Raw genomic sequence first — 16,972 nt, 5'->3', positions numbered from 1 at the left:
TGAGAGATATTGGTCTATCCATGAACAAAGTCGATTTTTCATTAACACAAGGTTAGTATTCTAATACAGAGTACGTGAAATTATTAGACGATATATCCATGTTTCATTTTTAAAACTCAACTAGCAGAATGTACGTACAAATTAAAATCAACAAACAAGTGATCAAGTTGTACACCATAGGATCACTTGTACACCATATATACGTACATAACTTATGTAATTTAAAATTGAAACTGGACTCCATCTCCTCCATCAATCATCAAAAATAATGTTGGTTATTATTTTAATTACTCAATTATTTTTGTTGATTAGTACGAAAAAATTAACTCTATACATGAATATGATCTCGATTAATTTGCAATCCTTGAAAATTGTTGTTGGGATCCTTCTCTTGTTCTTGTAATTGAATTTGTGTGTCAATTTTTTGGGCTTCATGAGGTGGAGGAATGTCATAATCTTTGCCTTTACCCCAAATCACCATGTATAAGCCTACCACAATTACAATTGCACCAAGTAACCTGCAAATTTAATTAAATTTATGTTTAATTAATTAGTTGCCTTCATGTATTTACCACTCCCATTTCCTAGTCAATTCATGATCGAGTCACATTACAAAAATTAAAGTAAAATCTTTATTGAACAACAAACTATTTTCTTATTAGTTCCCCACAAGAAATGACCTCAATACACAAGAATCAAGATGGCCCACACAAAATAGCACACAAATTAGGGTCCACTTGGCAAGAAAATTGAGTTGTTAAGATACTTATGAAAATAGAGTGTTTTATGTCACACGAAAAAAAAGAAATTTAAAAAATAGTGTGTTGGGCAAGGGCCAAGGCTTCCTCAACGGAAACTTGATCATCGTATACAGACACACCAAGAAATTGACTCATACTCCCTCCGTCCCGGAATACTTGACCTGTTTTCCTTATCGAGCCGTCCCTTAATACTTGACCTGTTTCTAAAAATGGAAATATTCTAACAATATTATATCATTTCTCACTCCACCCCTATTAACCCGCCTACCCCCTACTCCACACAAAAAATAATTAAAAATTCAACCCCTACTCTCCCCCAACCCCACCTCTTAACCCACCTCCCACTAACTACAATAAAATAATACCCCACTATCAACTACTACCTATTAAATTAAATAAGTCAATTCAAATCCCTTAAACTCTGTGCCGGCCAAACCGGGTCGAGTATTCCGGGACGGAGCGAGTATATAGATAGTAAATTTTCTTATTTTTTATCTTTCGATAAGTTAGGATATAGTCTTGAGAGAAGACTATCCTAACTTTTATTGTATTTTTCTGTTTTTTTTAAAAAAATAAACGTAAACTCGATGACATAAATAATGTGTTATTCTTTTATATGTTGTTCATCATCAATAATGTGTTGGTCTAATAGTTATATCCGTCAACACATTATACACAATAGTTCAAGGGTACAATTATATCCGTCTTCTCCTTTTATAATTTGTATTGCTTTTGTGTCTTATACGCACTCAAAAGAAATATGTTATTCAATTCATTATTCTTCTTATTTTTTTACTATTTTAAAAAAAATATTGGATAACTAATCTCAACTTGTAAATATTCTTTAACATAATTACTTTTATTTTTTTTACCAAATTTTGGAAAAAAAATGTAAGGAACGTAAAATTCTCACACAAGGCAACCTTGTCATTGAAAAGTGTACTTGTATTTAACACCTTTTTACAGGCTAAACTTTAAACTTTTTATTGGCGTAAAAAGTAAGAGTAAATTATTAATATAGTGAGAATTAAGAAGATTACCTTCCAAGATAGGTCTTTTCTGCCATAAAAATTGCACTCAAAATAGCTACGATAACCATGCACAGAGGACTGAAAGCTGTGACGAAAACGGGGCCTCTTACTTTCATTACAACTCCTTGAATAAAATACAATAATCCTGAACAAAATATACCCTACAATAATCAACATGAACATTACATAAGTTACTCATGTCATTCGCTAATGTACCCTATAATAATAAAACGTGAACACAATATAATTAATCATGTTATTCGCTAATTATCATGTGAAGTACGCGCGCTATCCATTACCTACACTTAAATAAATGGGAAAAAATGTGACCTAACAGAATAAAAATTCTAAAAAGCAACATAACGCCGCATAAGTTAATTAAACAACATTTATTGTATTAGTTTTTTTTTTTCTTCCTTTCTATCTAACGTCATAAATAATGCATACTACGTTCATGAGAATTTTTTATACGGCTTAATATTAAGAAAATAATATCACGTTAGTAATGTGATTGATATAACACCGGATATTTTCCAAACCATTAATTTCCAACCGTATTTCGTTACATGATGTTATATTTTAGTTGATGACACAAGAATACCATTTTTGTTCTCTAGCTAAACTTGTTTGTTTAAATTAGTTCATGCAGTTTGCATTTTAAAAGAAACTCTTTGTGCAAAACAATACTTATATTTAAATGTCTATAGTTCTCTCGACTTAATTAAAAACATATTCAACACAAAGTTTGTTAAAATATTCTATCTCATATGATATTTTATCCTCTATAATAACTACGTTATATATGTTCAACCAATATCAGTTTAGAATTATATACGGAGTAAATAAATTAAATATTGTTTTTTTTAAGGCGGATAGGAGAAACATACACTATAGACAGCAGCCAATAAATTGGCATCCCAACCAATTGCCCAAACAGAGGATCTTCCCTTCTCCATAACTAGGGCAACTGCCGTACCCTCTAGTGTCCCTAGCAAACATATCCATGCCGTAAGAGATAGCTCCACCGGGTACGTCCTCAAAGTTATAGCCTACATCAACAAAAAAGACAAAAAAAAAAAAAAAAAAAGTGTTAAAACTGTCAGATTTTTTATTTTGAAAGTCATATGATTTAGATTTTACGGTAATCGTGTTGATTTTAAAAACCTTAAACAAAAAAACTACATTTTATGGTTTTCATATTTTTATTTTAGTTTTCTAATAAACAAAAAATGATACTGGACAAGGTTTTCATAATTAGTTTTTATTGTTTGTAATTAGTTACATAAATGAAGAAAGTGCAAAGTATAGAATTACTCACTACTCCCTCAGTTGTTGAATACTTGAACAGATTAACTTTTGCACTATTCATACATTAATTTAGACCAAAATTTCTTACTATTGAGTAATATATAAAATTCAAATGTTATTGTGTACATTTTTCAAATATCAATTTTTTTAAGTTTTAACTGATATGTACTTAATACCATTACCGTCAAACTAGTATATTGACAAGTGTGTTAGTCAAACTGATGTAAGTATTCAGGAACAGGGTTGGGAGTAGGAAATCCAAAAATGTAGACAATTAAGCTAGATATATCGTATACGTACCTGAAGAATGACAAAAGCAGCCCAACTAAAGCAACCAATAGTGATCATAATGGAACCTTTAATAGCGTCATGAACACTAATATCAAGTTGTTTAATCCCATCACCATGTCCATTATCATTGTTCGATGACCAAGATGTAATAACTGGTCCTTTTATTAGTGTCATCATCATCGCCCCACCTATTGTTGCTATTGTTCCTACTATCTTTGCTTGACTACGAATGCTTCTACACTTCACCACTTCAAGCCTGTTTATTATAATTATCCGTCGTACGCGTAATTAAAGAGTTAATTAACATCCTCGACACTCTGACATGTGTATTAATTGTTCATTTTAAACGAGTGTACGTATATACCTCATTATCCATGCCATTAGAAACGTTATTCCTGGAAGAATGTTCACCATCGTCGCTGCAAATGTTGCTGATGTGTACTTCATTCCCATATAATACAAGTTTTGGTCTATTACTGGCCTGCAAATTTGAAATACTTAATGTCAAGTTTTATTGTAATTTGTAAACACAAATTGTCACAAGTGTAAAATCTACGTGGTTGTGTTCCATGAAAGAATTGTTACGTACTCAAGTAGACCTAGTAGCAATAACTTGATAAAAATTGATAATGTCATCTTTGGCCTCACTTTCCTGCACAAATTTCATTTGTTTGTCAGTACTCCGTACTATGTAAACAAATAAAGTAACATTTTTATATTTTAACAAACTCCATGAAAAAAGACTCTATATAATTTTGTAACATCTCGATCATGTTAAAAAAGATTGAAAAAACAGGATTCGGTATAGACATGTACTTGTCGAAAACAAGAGCAAACGGGGCGATAACAACAGTAGCAACGGCGTGACGATAGACGACAAGAACGTAGTTGCTCATTCCACGGTTAAGTGCAACCTTGGAGAGGATATCCATTCCTGCAAGACCAAATTGGAGAAATATTACAGCCAAAAATGGCTTTGCTTTATTGTATAAACTCCGAGTAGCCTCCATTTTCTTTGTTTCAATTTTGCAGCTTATTGTTACAAAACAACTTACTTACTATATATATGTATATATAGTGGAATTTCTGTAATATTTTTGGTTACGTTAAATCACTTTTCCTATTAAAAAATACGTAGTATATAATAAATAATATAATAAAAAATAAAAAATTTGCCTCGAACCTCTCAAATATTTTGCTTTATGTAGTACTCTCGATTGCTTATTGGCTGCTCCACTCACCAACAATAACGCAAATAAACCATTAAATTATAAGATTCCATTTTCCATTGCATTATTAAGGTTAGCAAGTACAATTAATGCTACCCTTAGGTGGATTTCCAATTATAGATTTGGATCATCTCTTTCTATTCTTTGCATCCAATTTTCTACTATGAGTATGAGGTTGGTTGCATTAGCTATAGGTAGGTCATAAAATCAACGCATCCAAATATTGGTATTACCCCGTATTTCAAATATTGTATAACTAATTAATTACTAGTCTTTTATCGGAGTATCTGTACTTTTTAATTGTCATGTCATATGTAATAGTATGCGTTGTTGAGTAGGAAATTAAGAGGTGGTATGATATGGTCTGGCAATTATTAGTAAATTGTGTATGTGTTGTCGACTTATCATGTAGAATTGATTTAGTTTGGTGCGTCAAGCAAAACCTGATGACTCCTTTTGGAAAAAAGAAGTGGAGAATCTATGAGTAAAATCTATGCAGAGCATGTACTCCTTCCGAACCTAAATGTTATTCCCGTTTGTCATTTTACGCGGTTATTAAGGAAAAAGAAACATTATAAGATTAACTATTATTAATGTAGTTTAATGGGAAATTGTTGCTTTTTGATTCCATTTTCACAAGAAAACAAAATAGTTGAACCAATAGAATTTAAGGAATAAAAATGCCAACTCATTAATCCATCCAAACTTAAATCAACCAATGAGACTACAAGGTTTTTTATTGATAAACCAATAGAATTACAAAGTTAAAATTACAAGGAAGAGATTAAAAAGGAAATAAAAGAAATGGGAAGATTATTTTGGGACACTAAAAAAGAAAACGGGAATAACATTTAGATTCGGAGGGAGTTAATAAACTTAATTAGTATCTAATGAATTAAATGGTAACAATAACCTCAACCATGTAATCTACATCTTAAATTGAGAGGGACACACACAAATCGTATGCTACAAGAGTTTGTATCTTTAATGAAAATCTAATAACGACGGGTCAAAAATCCCGTCGCAAAAATCTTTTGCGACGGAGCTAACAACCAAATAAAAATGGGAACAACCGTCGCAAATGTCTTTTACAATGAGTGAAGGACGAAATTTTTCATTAATTACGGCCCTCTTTTATGAAAAGCACTAAATCTTTCTCTCAAAATAAATACTCCGTAATAAAAAGTTATTAATTGAATTTGTGTGATAAATTGATCATTAATGATCAACTTTCGTCCCCTAGACATCATGCATGTGGGACAACAAATTTTATCTATGGGGTTCACTTTTAACACTTATTATACGCGTAACCCGTCTCACGATAATTTAACTTTTAATATACATAAAAGTGAAATAATATGCATTTTTTCCTTGCCTCTTTCTAGACTTGAAGTATGGAAAATGTTTTTGCATAATTGCATGGCTCCTTATCTCTAAGTAACTAACCTTTACCAAAGACTCTTTGAGCTCCTTAAAATGATGGTGTAAGGACCATAAACCTCACGTCCTCACATACATCATCATTAAATTAATTTTCTTGGTTATATATCCTGTCTGTCCTTAAAAAAAATCTCATACGCTATTTACAACAAAGTATGTACTTGAAGTGTCACTTTGAGTTTTTCTCGTCGTATTTCTTTAGTCAATTTTCGCAAAATCCCACTAATGCTCTCTTTATCGCTCTTATCGTATTCACGACTTCACCTGTTTTCTTTAGTCAATTTTCGCAAAATTCCACTAATGCTCTCTTTATCGCTCTTATCGTATTCACGACTTCACCTATTTATATGTACAGTACAAAAATTTGTCCAGATCTTAAAGTAAGAGTTTAAATATGGGTAATTTTGAAGGGGCGGAAGATGAAAAAAGTAGGAGTGAATAAGTTAGGAGTTTTGGTTACTGCTTTTTCTTTCTTTAAGATAAGCTTAAAGTGAAATGAAATTATTAGTGGTCTTTATCAACAACCCTTTAATCTTCTAAGATGAAACTGAATGGCTTTCCTTATCTGCAGAACCAATAATACTGCACTTACTGCCCCTCTTGATTGGACAACATTGACTCAAATTTATACTCACTCACTAAAACAACATTTTAATTTGGAAGATTTGTGAAAGTAACCCATCTTTAGGGCCAAACATAACTGGGTCAAATCAGGTCACCAGTCTGGATCTTGGTTTGGATAGATTGCGGAAGCTGGGTCACGTCAAAATCGGGTAATGTCGAGTTTTTCTTTCTAGTTAGGTTGTTCTATGTCGGTCCGGGTTGTTTTGAATTAAAGTGAGTCCGCTCATTTATCTTTTTGGGTTTAATTCTATTTCGATTATGATCAATTTTGAACCGGTTCAGGTTTAAGAAAGGCTTGTACCAGTTTGATTTGGTTTTGTCTGATTCGGATACAATTTCGACCATTTTACTATGGATACGAGTTATGCTTGGATCAATGAGTTTTGATTGGACGAGCCTCAATTTCAGGTCGTTTTCAGGTTGATTTGCAGTTAGGGTTCAAATCAGGATAGCCTTGGATTCATATAGTTTTGGATCGAGTGAGGGTAACTCTACATAGTATTCAATTCAGATAGTTTCTGAGTTACCCATAGTTTTACTTATGTAGAGAACGGTGTGTTTCTAAAAATAAATGGTAAAGATATTTCTGATCACTTCCAAATTACTAAGATCTAAGAAGAACAGTTTATGCAGTTTATATGCGTTTATGTTTTGCACGGGGTTACCCCTCTTTTAGAGTTTAGGTTAAGGTTTTTGCTGAAAAGAATGACAAATGAAGATGCATAAAAATGAATTACAAAAACTTTCTGTTTAACCGCTAAAAACATCACCATTCAGAAAAGACTAGTACTGCTTTAAAGTAAATTTACAAGAACAACGCCTTAAACGGATCCATAAACACAAAATGGATCCATCGTTAGTTTCCAAAATGTTTAAAAACGAGTGGGCTTTTACTTTCTACATGAATTAAGCAGAAGTTCTCTCAGTGAGGTCTGAAGAGTGAACAACATAGTAAAGAGATAAAGATATCAATATAAATTTGGCATACAAGTAAACTACCATTCACACTGGAAATGATAGCAGAAATTAATGATTAGGAGAGCTACAAGCGCACCCGTGGACACTGCATCAGAAATAGTTTTCCCGGGCAAACTCCTTGAAATCCTCTGCCAAAAATCCGCTAATTAGCTTAAGAGCCACAGCAAGCCGACTTGGGAGCAGCTGGGGTTGGGGCACCTGAGTCTGTTGCACTGATCTTAAGTCCCCCACCAGGCTGCATGTCAAACACACAAAGGTATCAACTATCAACCCTTGGGTTCCAGGAATCTTATGATAACTAATGATCATTTATAACTTCACTATGAACGTGGTGTTGAGCTATACAACGTTCGTTAATCAGCAAACAAGCTGGTAAAGAAGCACTTCAGGATCATTCATTCATGACAGAAGATATTCTGATATTCTCTACAGGTACTTCAAAACCACAGAAAGGGTTATCACTTATCACCAACCCAAATTAGGTAGATGGATCTTTTCTACTTTCTAACTGAAAGGTTGAAATGGCCAAAGCCCCTATGAAGACAAAGGTACTCTGCTCACCAACTTTAGAAGTTCGGCATTAAATTGAATTTTCCATTAGAAGGCAAGAGTTTATCAGGTACAGAAAATAGACAGATAAATGATGACTTACAGCCTCAGCCTTGGAGTCAGATTCTGCAAGTCTCTGTTTAATATCCCTTGCTATTGAAAAGAAGACCTCCTCCACATTCAAGTTTGTCTTAGCACTCTGTTACATTTTAAATTCAGCAGAGCATGACAGATAAAGTACAAGCTAAAAAAAGCAACCACCTGCAACAAGTTACTCAACTGTTTCAAAGAATTTGATACCATACTCATCAGCCAGGGCTTGCCCCTTCGAGGTAGGAACAGCCTGTAAATAAATAGAACTCTCAAATCAGTACCAAACACTATAATTTTATAGACAAACAGCGAAGGGGAGAGAGGGGGCAACAGAAATTACCCTTTTGCTCTCATCCATGTCTGCCTTGTTACCAACCAAAATCTTGTTCACGTTGTCTGAAGCATGCTGTTCGATATTGCGGATCCAGTTCCTTATATCTGAGCATACAGATGGCACATCAGCATTCTACTCCAAGGTGTCATTTAAGAGATAACTACGGTTATCGATGCGAAGAAAGGTCATATACATAGATGAAACAGAAAAAAAATCACAAAATCTTTCCTTATTACAGAATTCCCACGGTTCTAGTGCACTCAACTTGAAGTGAAGGAGAAACAAAAGTCAATACAGAGAATCAGAGATGAAATGAAATGAAGAATTACTGTTAAAAGATGACTCGTCAGTGACATCATACACCAGCAAAATGCCCATGGCTCCACGGTAATAAGCTGCAGAAAACATAACACGGATGTAATTAGTTAGTAAAAAGCGCAGTTCAACTTCCCAGCACTTTAACAAACCAGGCACTTTGAAACTTCAAAGACTTGAAACAATGTTTATTGGAATGTCTACAAAATGTTCAAAGATAACACTAACAATAATAAACAATTTAACGACAATGGTCCTATCCTGCAACGTAGACTAAAAACAGCAAAACTCTAAAACTAACTATTTAGAGAAAAATACCATATAATAGAACTTCACTTGATAGAATATAACTATTGAATTACTAAGAGGAAGACCTTGAAGTTCTTTGACACCCTAAATTGGCATTAAGAAGTCTATACTGCATGTTCCTCGAGTGGCATAAAGTTAAAAGTTCAAAAACATGAACTTCTACAGGTTCCCAAGTAACAGTGCTAAACCAATTTTTCGAATCAATTCAGTTGAAGTAACCGAAAGCAGATTAAGAAAAAAAACAATGAACCTTAGAAACAAGGTGATAAGTTTTTCTATATCCGCGGTTGTTCCATTGTAAAGACCAAGCTAATGATCACCTAAGGAATCCTATCAACATCTTTTCGACCTTATCCTTCTGTCCTTCATTTAAGCATAACTGTGTTCTCAGTGTTATTATTGCCAGCTAGTCAGCTTCTTGGTTTAAATGGCTTCATCGTAACTTATATACAGCTTCATAAAATCCTTGTTTCACAAGAGTTCATGAAGTTTCTTGTTTTAAATGCCATATCATGGTAGTTTATATACAGCTTCATGAAATCCTAATTTTACAAGAGTTCATGAAGCTTGTGAAAAATTAGTTAACGGGTGATCCTCAACCACAATTACAGGGTTGTCGCTAAAAGTAAACAACTTGCTGTCAAGTTGCAAAAAGAATTCAAACGCTGACGTCAATCCTTTGGAGACCCGATACTATCATCATCCAAAACACAGGGATGAAGTTTGAATTTCCAGATCAATATCTTAAGGAACACGTCTCAGGGAAGCACACTTCAAAACAGAAAAAAAATACGACAATAACCTAAAGGCTAAAGCGCACATTTGCAAAATAAACCTTGGTAGCAGTTCAACCAATACTGCGTCTAAAAGTTGACAAAAAAACTAAGATACCAGAAGATTCTATTCCAAACGCCAATTTTCCCAAACCCCAATCCCTAAAGGATAGACATGTAAACCATGGAACAAAAAGAAAACCCTACCATCAGGAAAACATAAAACTTCATAAACCAGTGTAAGGGTTTATTTTCTGTGTGTGAGTGTGCGGAGGGAGAATAAGACATGTAAAATGTGTTAATGCAGTAGGAAGAAAACTAAATTACCAGTAGTAATTGTTCGAAAGCGTTCCTGACCAGCCGTGTCCCATATTTGAAGTTTGATACGTTTGGCATCGAGTTCAATGGTTCGTATCTTAAAATCAATGCTGTAGAAAGAGGCCTTGTGTTGTAAAAATACAGCTCACACATGAATATATATGAACTTGTATTGTTAAATATAAAGCAAACTACCCAATGGTTGTTATGAAACTTGTGGTGAAAGATCCATCAGAAAAACGCAGCAGAAGGCAACTCTTACCCACACCTACCACAGATTTCATAAACAAACAATTAATGTTAAGCAGAGGTTTATTAGAAACTCTAAAATCTTGTTCCAGCAACCCAGGACCGTAAAAAAAACATATAACACTACAAAAATGAAGATCAGAGGTAAGTACAATAATGGCCAACACCTAACATACATGTCACAACAAACAATTAATGTTAAGCAGTCTTAATACAGCCACCCAAGAGTGTAAATAAATAAAACATACTTCCTGCGTTCTTGTCTAGTTGACATTGTTTGACTTTAGCACTATTCATACACCCTCCTTTGACCGTATGTTGTTATTTATGCGAAAGGTAAAATAAAGTCACGTGAGATCTTATTAAATTCATCTTGATAAATATTTTCAAAATATCAACATTTTAAAAAAAATTCTTCAACATAATTGAAGATATTAATGTTAAAAAATTGTGCATTGGCAAACGTGCATAAATAAATGAGTCAACTAAATAAGAACGGAGGAAGTATAATACTGCAAACAGTCCAAAGAAGACCAGAGGTAAGTACTATAATGGCCAACACTTCCACTTAGCCTTTGCATGAGATGATTAAAAATGTTTGTTCAGCCAATAAATCATATTCATAAATACCAACATAAAGATAGAAGGGGTTATGTACATGAAAAAAACTATCTTTCACTTTTCCCTACTTCACACTCCAACTATACACATTAATTTAATCAAGAAAAACACCAGCAAAAACCAAAATGCGTGAAGAGGAAAAGTTACAGCTTTATGACGGACAAAGGAGGTAATTCTAAGGAGCATTCTTAGGCTCTGGTTGGCAACAGATTTCCATGTAACTTTTCGCTGTAAAGGTTGGGATAGTGTCGTGGAATGAAGTAAAATATGTGGGATTCTAAGGTACATATATAGCTTAGGAAGTTTTTAAAAATGTACTTTTACTAGTCCAACAGCTAGTAATTTTTACAGCTAACCCCTTACTAATTGGAGATAGAACATAATAATCTGTCAACAACAATGCCAAGTAATTCAGGTAAAGTAGAAGTACATATTCCTACACTTTCCTACAAAAAAATATACTTCATTTAGCTCCAAGAGGAGTGCAATTTGTTTGCACCTATAAATGACCATTTGCACCATCTAAGTTAATTTTTAGACTATACAGATAATAAGGTTAGCACAAACAGAAAGGGAGAACAACATGCCACATGCACAAGAAAAAGCAAAAAGAAAACAGGCAACTTAACCCTCCCCAACTCATCCAATGTACTTCCATCCCCATTTACAAGCTGCCACAAAAAACTAATTCTTTGAGGTCAGCAAATACTCTCAAAGTTCAAACTCAAGCCTTTGCAACAAATAATTCAGGAAGATCAACATATTACCCTCGGCATACCTAATGATAAAAGAAGGAAAGCCAGACAATCTTAATAATGTTAGGATAATGCGTTTGTAATAATCGGTAACATTTGGAGACGAGCTCCCTATGTGTTGGCCATTGTGAAAACTATTTTTTCCAGCATAATCCTCAAAACTAAAATTCTCCTAGGGACTCTTCTTCGGTCAACACTCCATTCAATAAAGGGCTCACATAAACCAATGTTAGCATAACAAATCCAAGCTCGAACAAATCCTCAATTAAACCAGTAAAGCTAAATTTGTCCTCATCATACATCAATAAAATGCCCAAATAAATTCATCAAAAAAGCATAAAAAATATCCAATCAAATTCGTAAATCTGCAATCAATATAGCCTGATCTAGATGAACAGAAAAAACAAAATCCAATCCAAATACACAACAAAAGAGAGAAAAATGAAAGCCTCGAAATCAGGAAATTACCGCTATCACCGATCAAGAGAAGTTTAATAAGATAATCGTAATCGGCTCTAGCCCTAGCAGGTGGAGCAGCCATTGATTTGATCTTGTTCAACCGCTGGACAAAAATTCAATTGACGAGAACGAAGAACCCTAGAAAATTAATTGGAAGAAGAAATTTATCATGAAATCATGCAATTTTATTTAAAGGGTCAAATTTTAGAGAAAAACAGAAATGGGGGAAAATTACCAGATCGAAGCAAAGCGGAGAAAAGGAAAATAAAGGAGCGATCTAATAACGAAATGTTAAGGTAAGAGGACGTCACCACCACCCAAGATATTTTGCATCAACTTTTCTACTCAATTTTTATGGGAAAATTCTCATTTTGGGTGTTTGAAATTGGTCAAATTTTTATGAGATTTTGACTTTTGTGTATTAAGAATTGGTATTAGTAAATTTTGCATAATTTATTTATTTTTTGCAAACTAAAATTTTGTATAACTTTAACAATAAGCTATATTTTTAATAGATGGTGTGACATATTCACATTAAAAACGAATTGAACACTAGACTGGTGACTGGTTAGATGTACAAACTATATATTAGATGTGTGTCTTTATTTTAGCACATTTGTATTGAATTAATGGTAAACCAATCTATCTATATAATAATCTATATAGTAATATACTAAAAGAGAGCAAATCAATGTGGTGATGACATTTGTCATTCAATGATTGGCCTCTTATTTAATATTAAAAATAAAGTTTAAAAAAATAAAATTAAGCAACAAATATTTTACAACACAATAATATCACGTAATATATGTTCAACTTACTGTATTTTTTGGTAACCTACTATATTTTTTATTACCATAAAATACGGTAAGTTTCTTTCCCCTTCAAAAGAACTTGCTGTATTTTATGGTAACAAAAACTAATATGGAAAAATACATAAAGAATTAAAAAATTCATCAATATTTTTACTAACCTGTATAGAGGATTTTATATATATGTATACATAATCAAATTCTACACATAATCTAATTCAAACATACATCGCATATATCAGGAAAAAGTATTTGAAATTTATACGGCTTATAACAGCCATATAGTACGTATAACTATCGTATAATCTATTTACCTTATGCACTAACCCTGATCTTACCATTTATACGTTTGACCTAAACTTTTAAATGGCGTTTGACACTTTGACTGTTATTCTAGGTTTAACATACATAGGCCCTGTTTGACAATTGGCTGTTGGCTGTTGGCTGTCGGCTGTTTTACTTGGCTGGTTTGACCGGCTGTTCAAGTTGGCTGCTTTTGTTGGCTGTTTGACTATGGATTGGTTACAAATGTGTTTGGTAAAATCAGTTGTTGGCTGTTGGCTGTAGCTATGTAAAATGACATTTAAGGACATTTAATGTCTTTTATTCATTTTTCAATACATACTGTGTATTGTGTACGGAGTAAAACGTAATTACAAATAAATAAATATACATTAAAAATAAATTAATTTTTTCAATAGTATTAATAAATTATTATTTTAATTAATAATTGCGGAGTAATAATCAATGATTAATAATTAATAATTATTAATTATTAATTATTAATTATTAATTATTAATTATTAATTATTAATTATTAATTATTAATTATTAATTATTAATTATTAATTATTAATTATTAATTATTAATTATTAATTATTAATTATTAATTATTAATTATTAATTATTAATTATTAATTATTAATTATTAATTATTAATTATTAATTATTAATTATTAACAATTAACTGTTGTCAATTAACTGTTGTCATTTAACAAATAGTATAAAATAAATTGTCATTTAACAAATATAACTGATTCATCACCGGTTAACAATAAATTTGAGATCTTTATACACACCATTTAACATTAAGATATATTGTTCAGAATCTGACATTTGACACCCTTCCCAAAATATTAAGTTTTAATAGTTGTAATATATAGAATCCTAGTGCATACGGAGTGAAATTTAAACATTTTAACTATAATAATTAAGTTTTTTTAAAAGTGGTAAAAGCTAAAGATAAGATTTTGAACGCTCAATAAATTATCCATTCGTCAAGACACTGTAGCTATAAATCTGACAATCGTCCTACAATAAAATAACTACGGAGTATCATATTTCATAAAAAAAAAACACGTAAAACCTTCTAATTACGTATAGTACGTGATAATCTATTATAATACAAAACTAGATTATATCCCGTGCACACACATACTCCGTATATTCTAAAATTATTATTTGACTGGCCATATTGTTTACTCTGTATAAAATATTTCCCCCCCTAAAGCTAATGTATAATTAATAAATATCGAAAGTACATATTGATTGAATCATCTAATATGAAATTTTCGTCCTACTACGTTTACATATTTCATATGCTTAATAAATTTGACCAAAATAATGATTAAATACATTTTCCATTATTGATATGCCGATTTGACTAAAATATTTCAAAAATAATTTTGAACAAATTATTATTAAGTGATATTTATTATTATTCTATTATGTTATCCAATATTTTCTCCATACATAAACCATTTATCGAAAACGATAGAAAAATAAAATAAAATAAAGTATATATATATATATATATATATATATATATATATATATATATATATATATATATATATATATATATATATATATATATATATATATATATATATATATATATATATATATATATATATATATATATATTTTAGGAAAAAAGTTTTTGGCAGGGAAAATTTGCACTAGGAAGTGACATGTGTCATTCATGGTGTCTGTTTTAGTATAAGGTAATAGATATATTTATATTGATGGCGGTAAATTTCTTAATTTAAACATACTACTGGGTACTAAATTAACATTCTTGAATATACTCAATACATCAAGATAATTGACTAAAAGAATTATACCGAATATACTTCAATATCACAATATTCCCAACCATATGACAATGATTTGTTTAAAACATGATTTATTAATTCACACACACACACACACACACACACACACACACACACACACACCCACACACACACGCACAACACACAACACACAACACACAACACACACACACACACACACACACACACACACACACACACACACACACACACACACACAAAACACACACACACACACACACACACACACACACACACACACACACACACACACACACACACACACACACACACACACACACACACAACACACAACACACACACACACACACACACACACACACACACACACACACTTAAATGCACAATTGTTACTTGGCCAAATTTGGTGTTCCATTCTCAAAATGCATATCTTTAAACCTATCTTTGAGCTCTAGGTATGGTATTTTGTTAGGTAACCAATTAATAATAGTGGATGTTATGGTGTCTTCTCTCATTATGGTGGGTTGGTTTTGTATCTTAGCAAAATACTCACATACAAACACAACTTTCTTCACAAAAAGACGTGCGGTCTCTTCGTCGATCTTCTCAAGGGATCCTATGTTGGTGTACTTGGAAAGAAACATTTTATTCCTGAAAGAGACAGCTCAAGGTCTTACTGATTTCCCAACCAAAGCATAATCAGAATTCAATAAAACAATAAGTTTGATGGAATCAAACAATTTCTATGCACATTTAAATGCAACACTTAAACATTTAACACATGCACATAGCAATTAACTTCTTATGCTAGCAATTAACTACTAATGTACATATAATTCTATCCTATATGTCCTTTCCTATATTAACCATCTCTCGAAATAAAATAAGTAAAACATTGAGACACTTAAGGAATAAAACAAGAACGATTAATAAGAAAAGAATTTTTTATTAAACGAATAAATTGAATATATTTAATTTAAATTCAAAAAGAAAAAAAACGTACGTAATTCACATAAACGAAAAGTTTCGAATAAATAAGTTAATTTCAAACTTAAATAAGAAATATTAATATATTTTCAAACAAAATAAAATGAATTTGGTCCCCCCCAAAAAAAGTACGCATTTTTGAATGATATAATGAGTATGAGCTCAATTCTAGGAAATTCGTTTTAGGTAATTAGCTAGTTTAGGCGCCTAAAAATTATTGAAGCAAAACCATAAGCTTCTAGATACCACTTTGCACTAGAGGAAAAAACCTCAAGTGCGGGCTCATTTTAAGGGGTTTAGTGCGGGCTTTTACATGTGCAGCACATGGCCTGCCCGCACTTGATGTTTCTCAAGTGCTGCCAATATAAAGTGCTGCCAAAATATTGGCAGCACTTGATGTTTCAAGTGCTGCCAATTTGGAAAATGAGCCCGCACTTGACATATTTTGTGCTGCCAATTTTGAAAATGAGCCCGCACTTGATATATTTGGTGCTGCCAATTTTGAAAATGAGCCCGCACTTGACAAATTTAGTACTGCCAATATTGAAAATGAGCCCGCACTTGACATATTTGGTGCTGCCAAAATTGAAAATGAGCCCGCACTTGACATAGAAATTTGCAATTTGCATTCGCATT

At 32.2% G+C, this 16,972-nt stretch overlaps 2 protein-coding genes across 4 annotated transcripts; both read right to left on the bottom strand.

The window, feature by feature from the left end:
- Positions 1-4,549, bottom strand: LOC110786690 (WAT1-related protein At2g37460). 2 transcript variants are annotated; one of them, XM_021991256.2, is made up of 7 exons: positions 4,208-4,549; positions 3,981-4,043; positions 3,756-3,872; positions 3,401-3,647; positions 2,680-2,841; positions 1,802-1,953; positions 1-958 (listed from the first exon to the last, which is right to left on the bottom strand). In XM_021991256.2, the coding sequence occupies exons 1-7, from the start codon at positions 4,399-4,401 to the stop codon at positions 862-864; spliced, it is 1,032 nt and encodes a 343-aa protein (XP_021846948.2). In that variant the 5' UTR covers positions 4,402-4,549; the 3' UTR covers positions 1-861. The 2 variants fall into 2 exon arrangements, with proteins under 2 accessions (XP_021846948.2, XP_021846947.2); XM_021991255.2 differs by having other exon boundaries at positions 4-518; positions 4,208-4,544.
- Positions 4,550-7,403: 2,854 nt separating this feature from the next.
- On the bottom strand, positions 7,404-12,825 carry LOC110786689 (ras-related protein RAB1BV). 2 transcript variants are annotated; one of them, XM_021991254.2, is made up of 9 exons: positions 12,673-12,825; positions 12,447-12,575; positions 10,549-10,621; positions 10,363-10,463; positions 8,968-9,033; positions 8,645-8,742; positions 8,492-8,554; positions 8,315-8,410; positions 7,404-7,897 (listed from the first exon to the last, which is right to left on the bottom strand). In XM_021991254.2, the coding sequence occupies exons 2-9, from the start codon at positions 12,517-12,519 to the stop codon at positions 7,814-7,816; spliced, it is 654 nt and encodes a 217-aa protein (XP_021846946.1). In that variant the 5' UTR covers positions 12,520-12,575; positions 12,673-12,825; the 3' UTR covers positions 7,404-7,813. The 2 variants fall into 2 exon arrangements, with proteins under 2 accessions (XP_021846946.1, XP_056694059.1); XM_056838081.1 differs by lacking the exon at positions 12,673-12,825 and having other exon boundaries at positions 12,447-12,666.
- Between the last annotated feature and the right edge of the window lie 4,147 nt (positions 12,826-16,972).

The sequence above is a fragment of the Spinacia oleracea genome, chromosome 1 (genome assembly GCF_020520425.1).
Source record: "Spinacia oleracea cultivar Varoflay chromosome 1, BTI_SOV_V1, whole genome shotgun sequence".
Lineage (NCBI taxonomy): Eukaryota > Viridiplantae > Streptophyta > Magnoliopsida > Caryophyllales > Amaranthaceae > Spinacia > Spinacia oleracea.
Note: the sequence above shows the minus strand (reverse complement) of the source record. Positions and strands in the feature narration are given on the sequence as shown.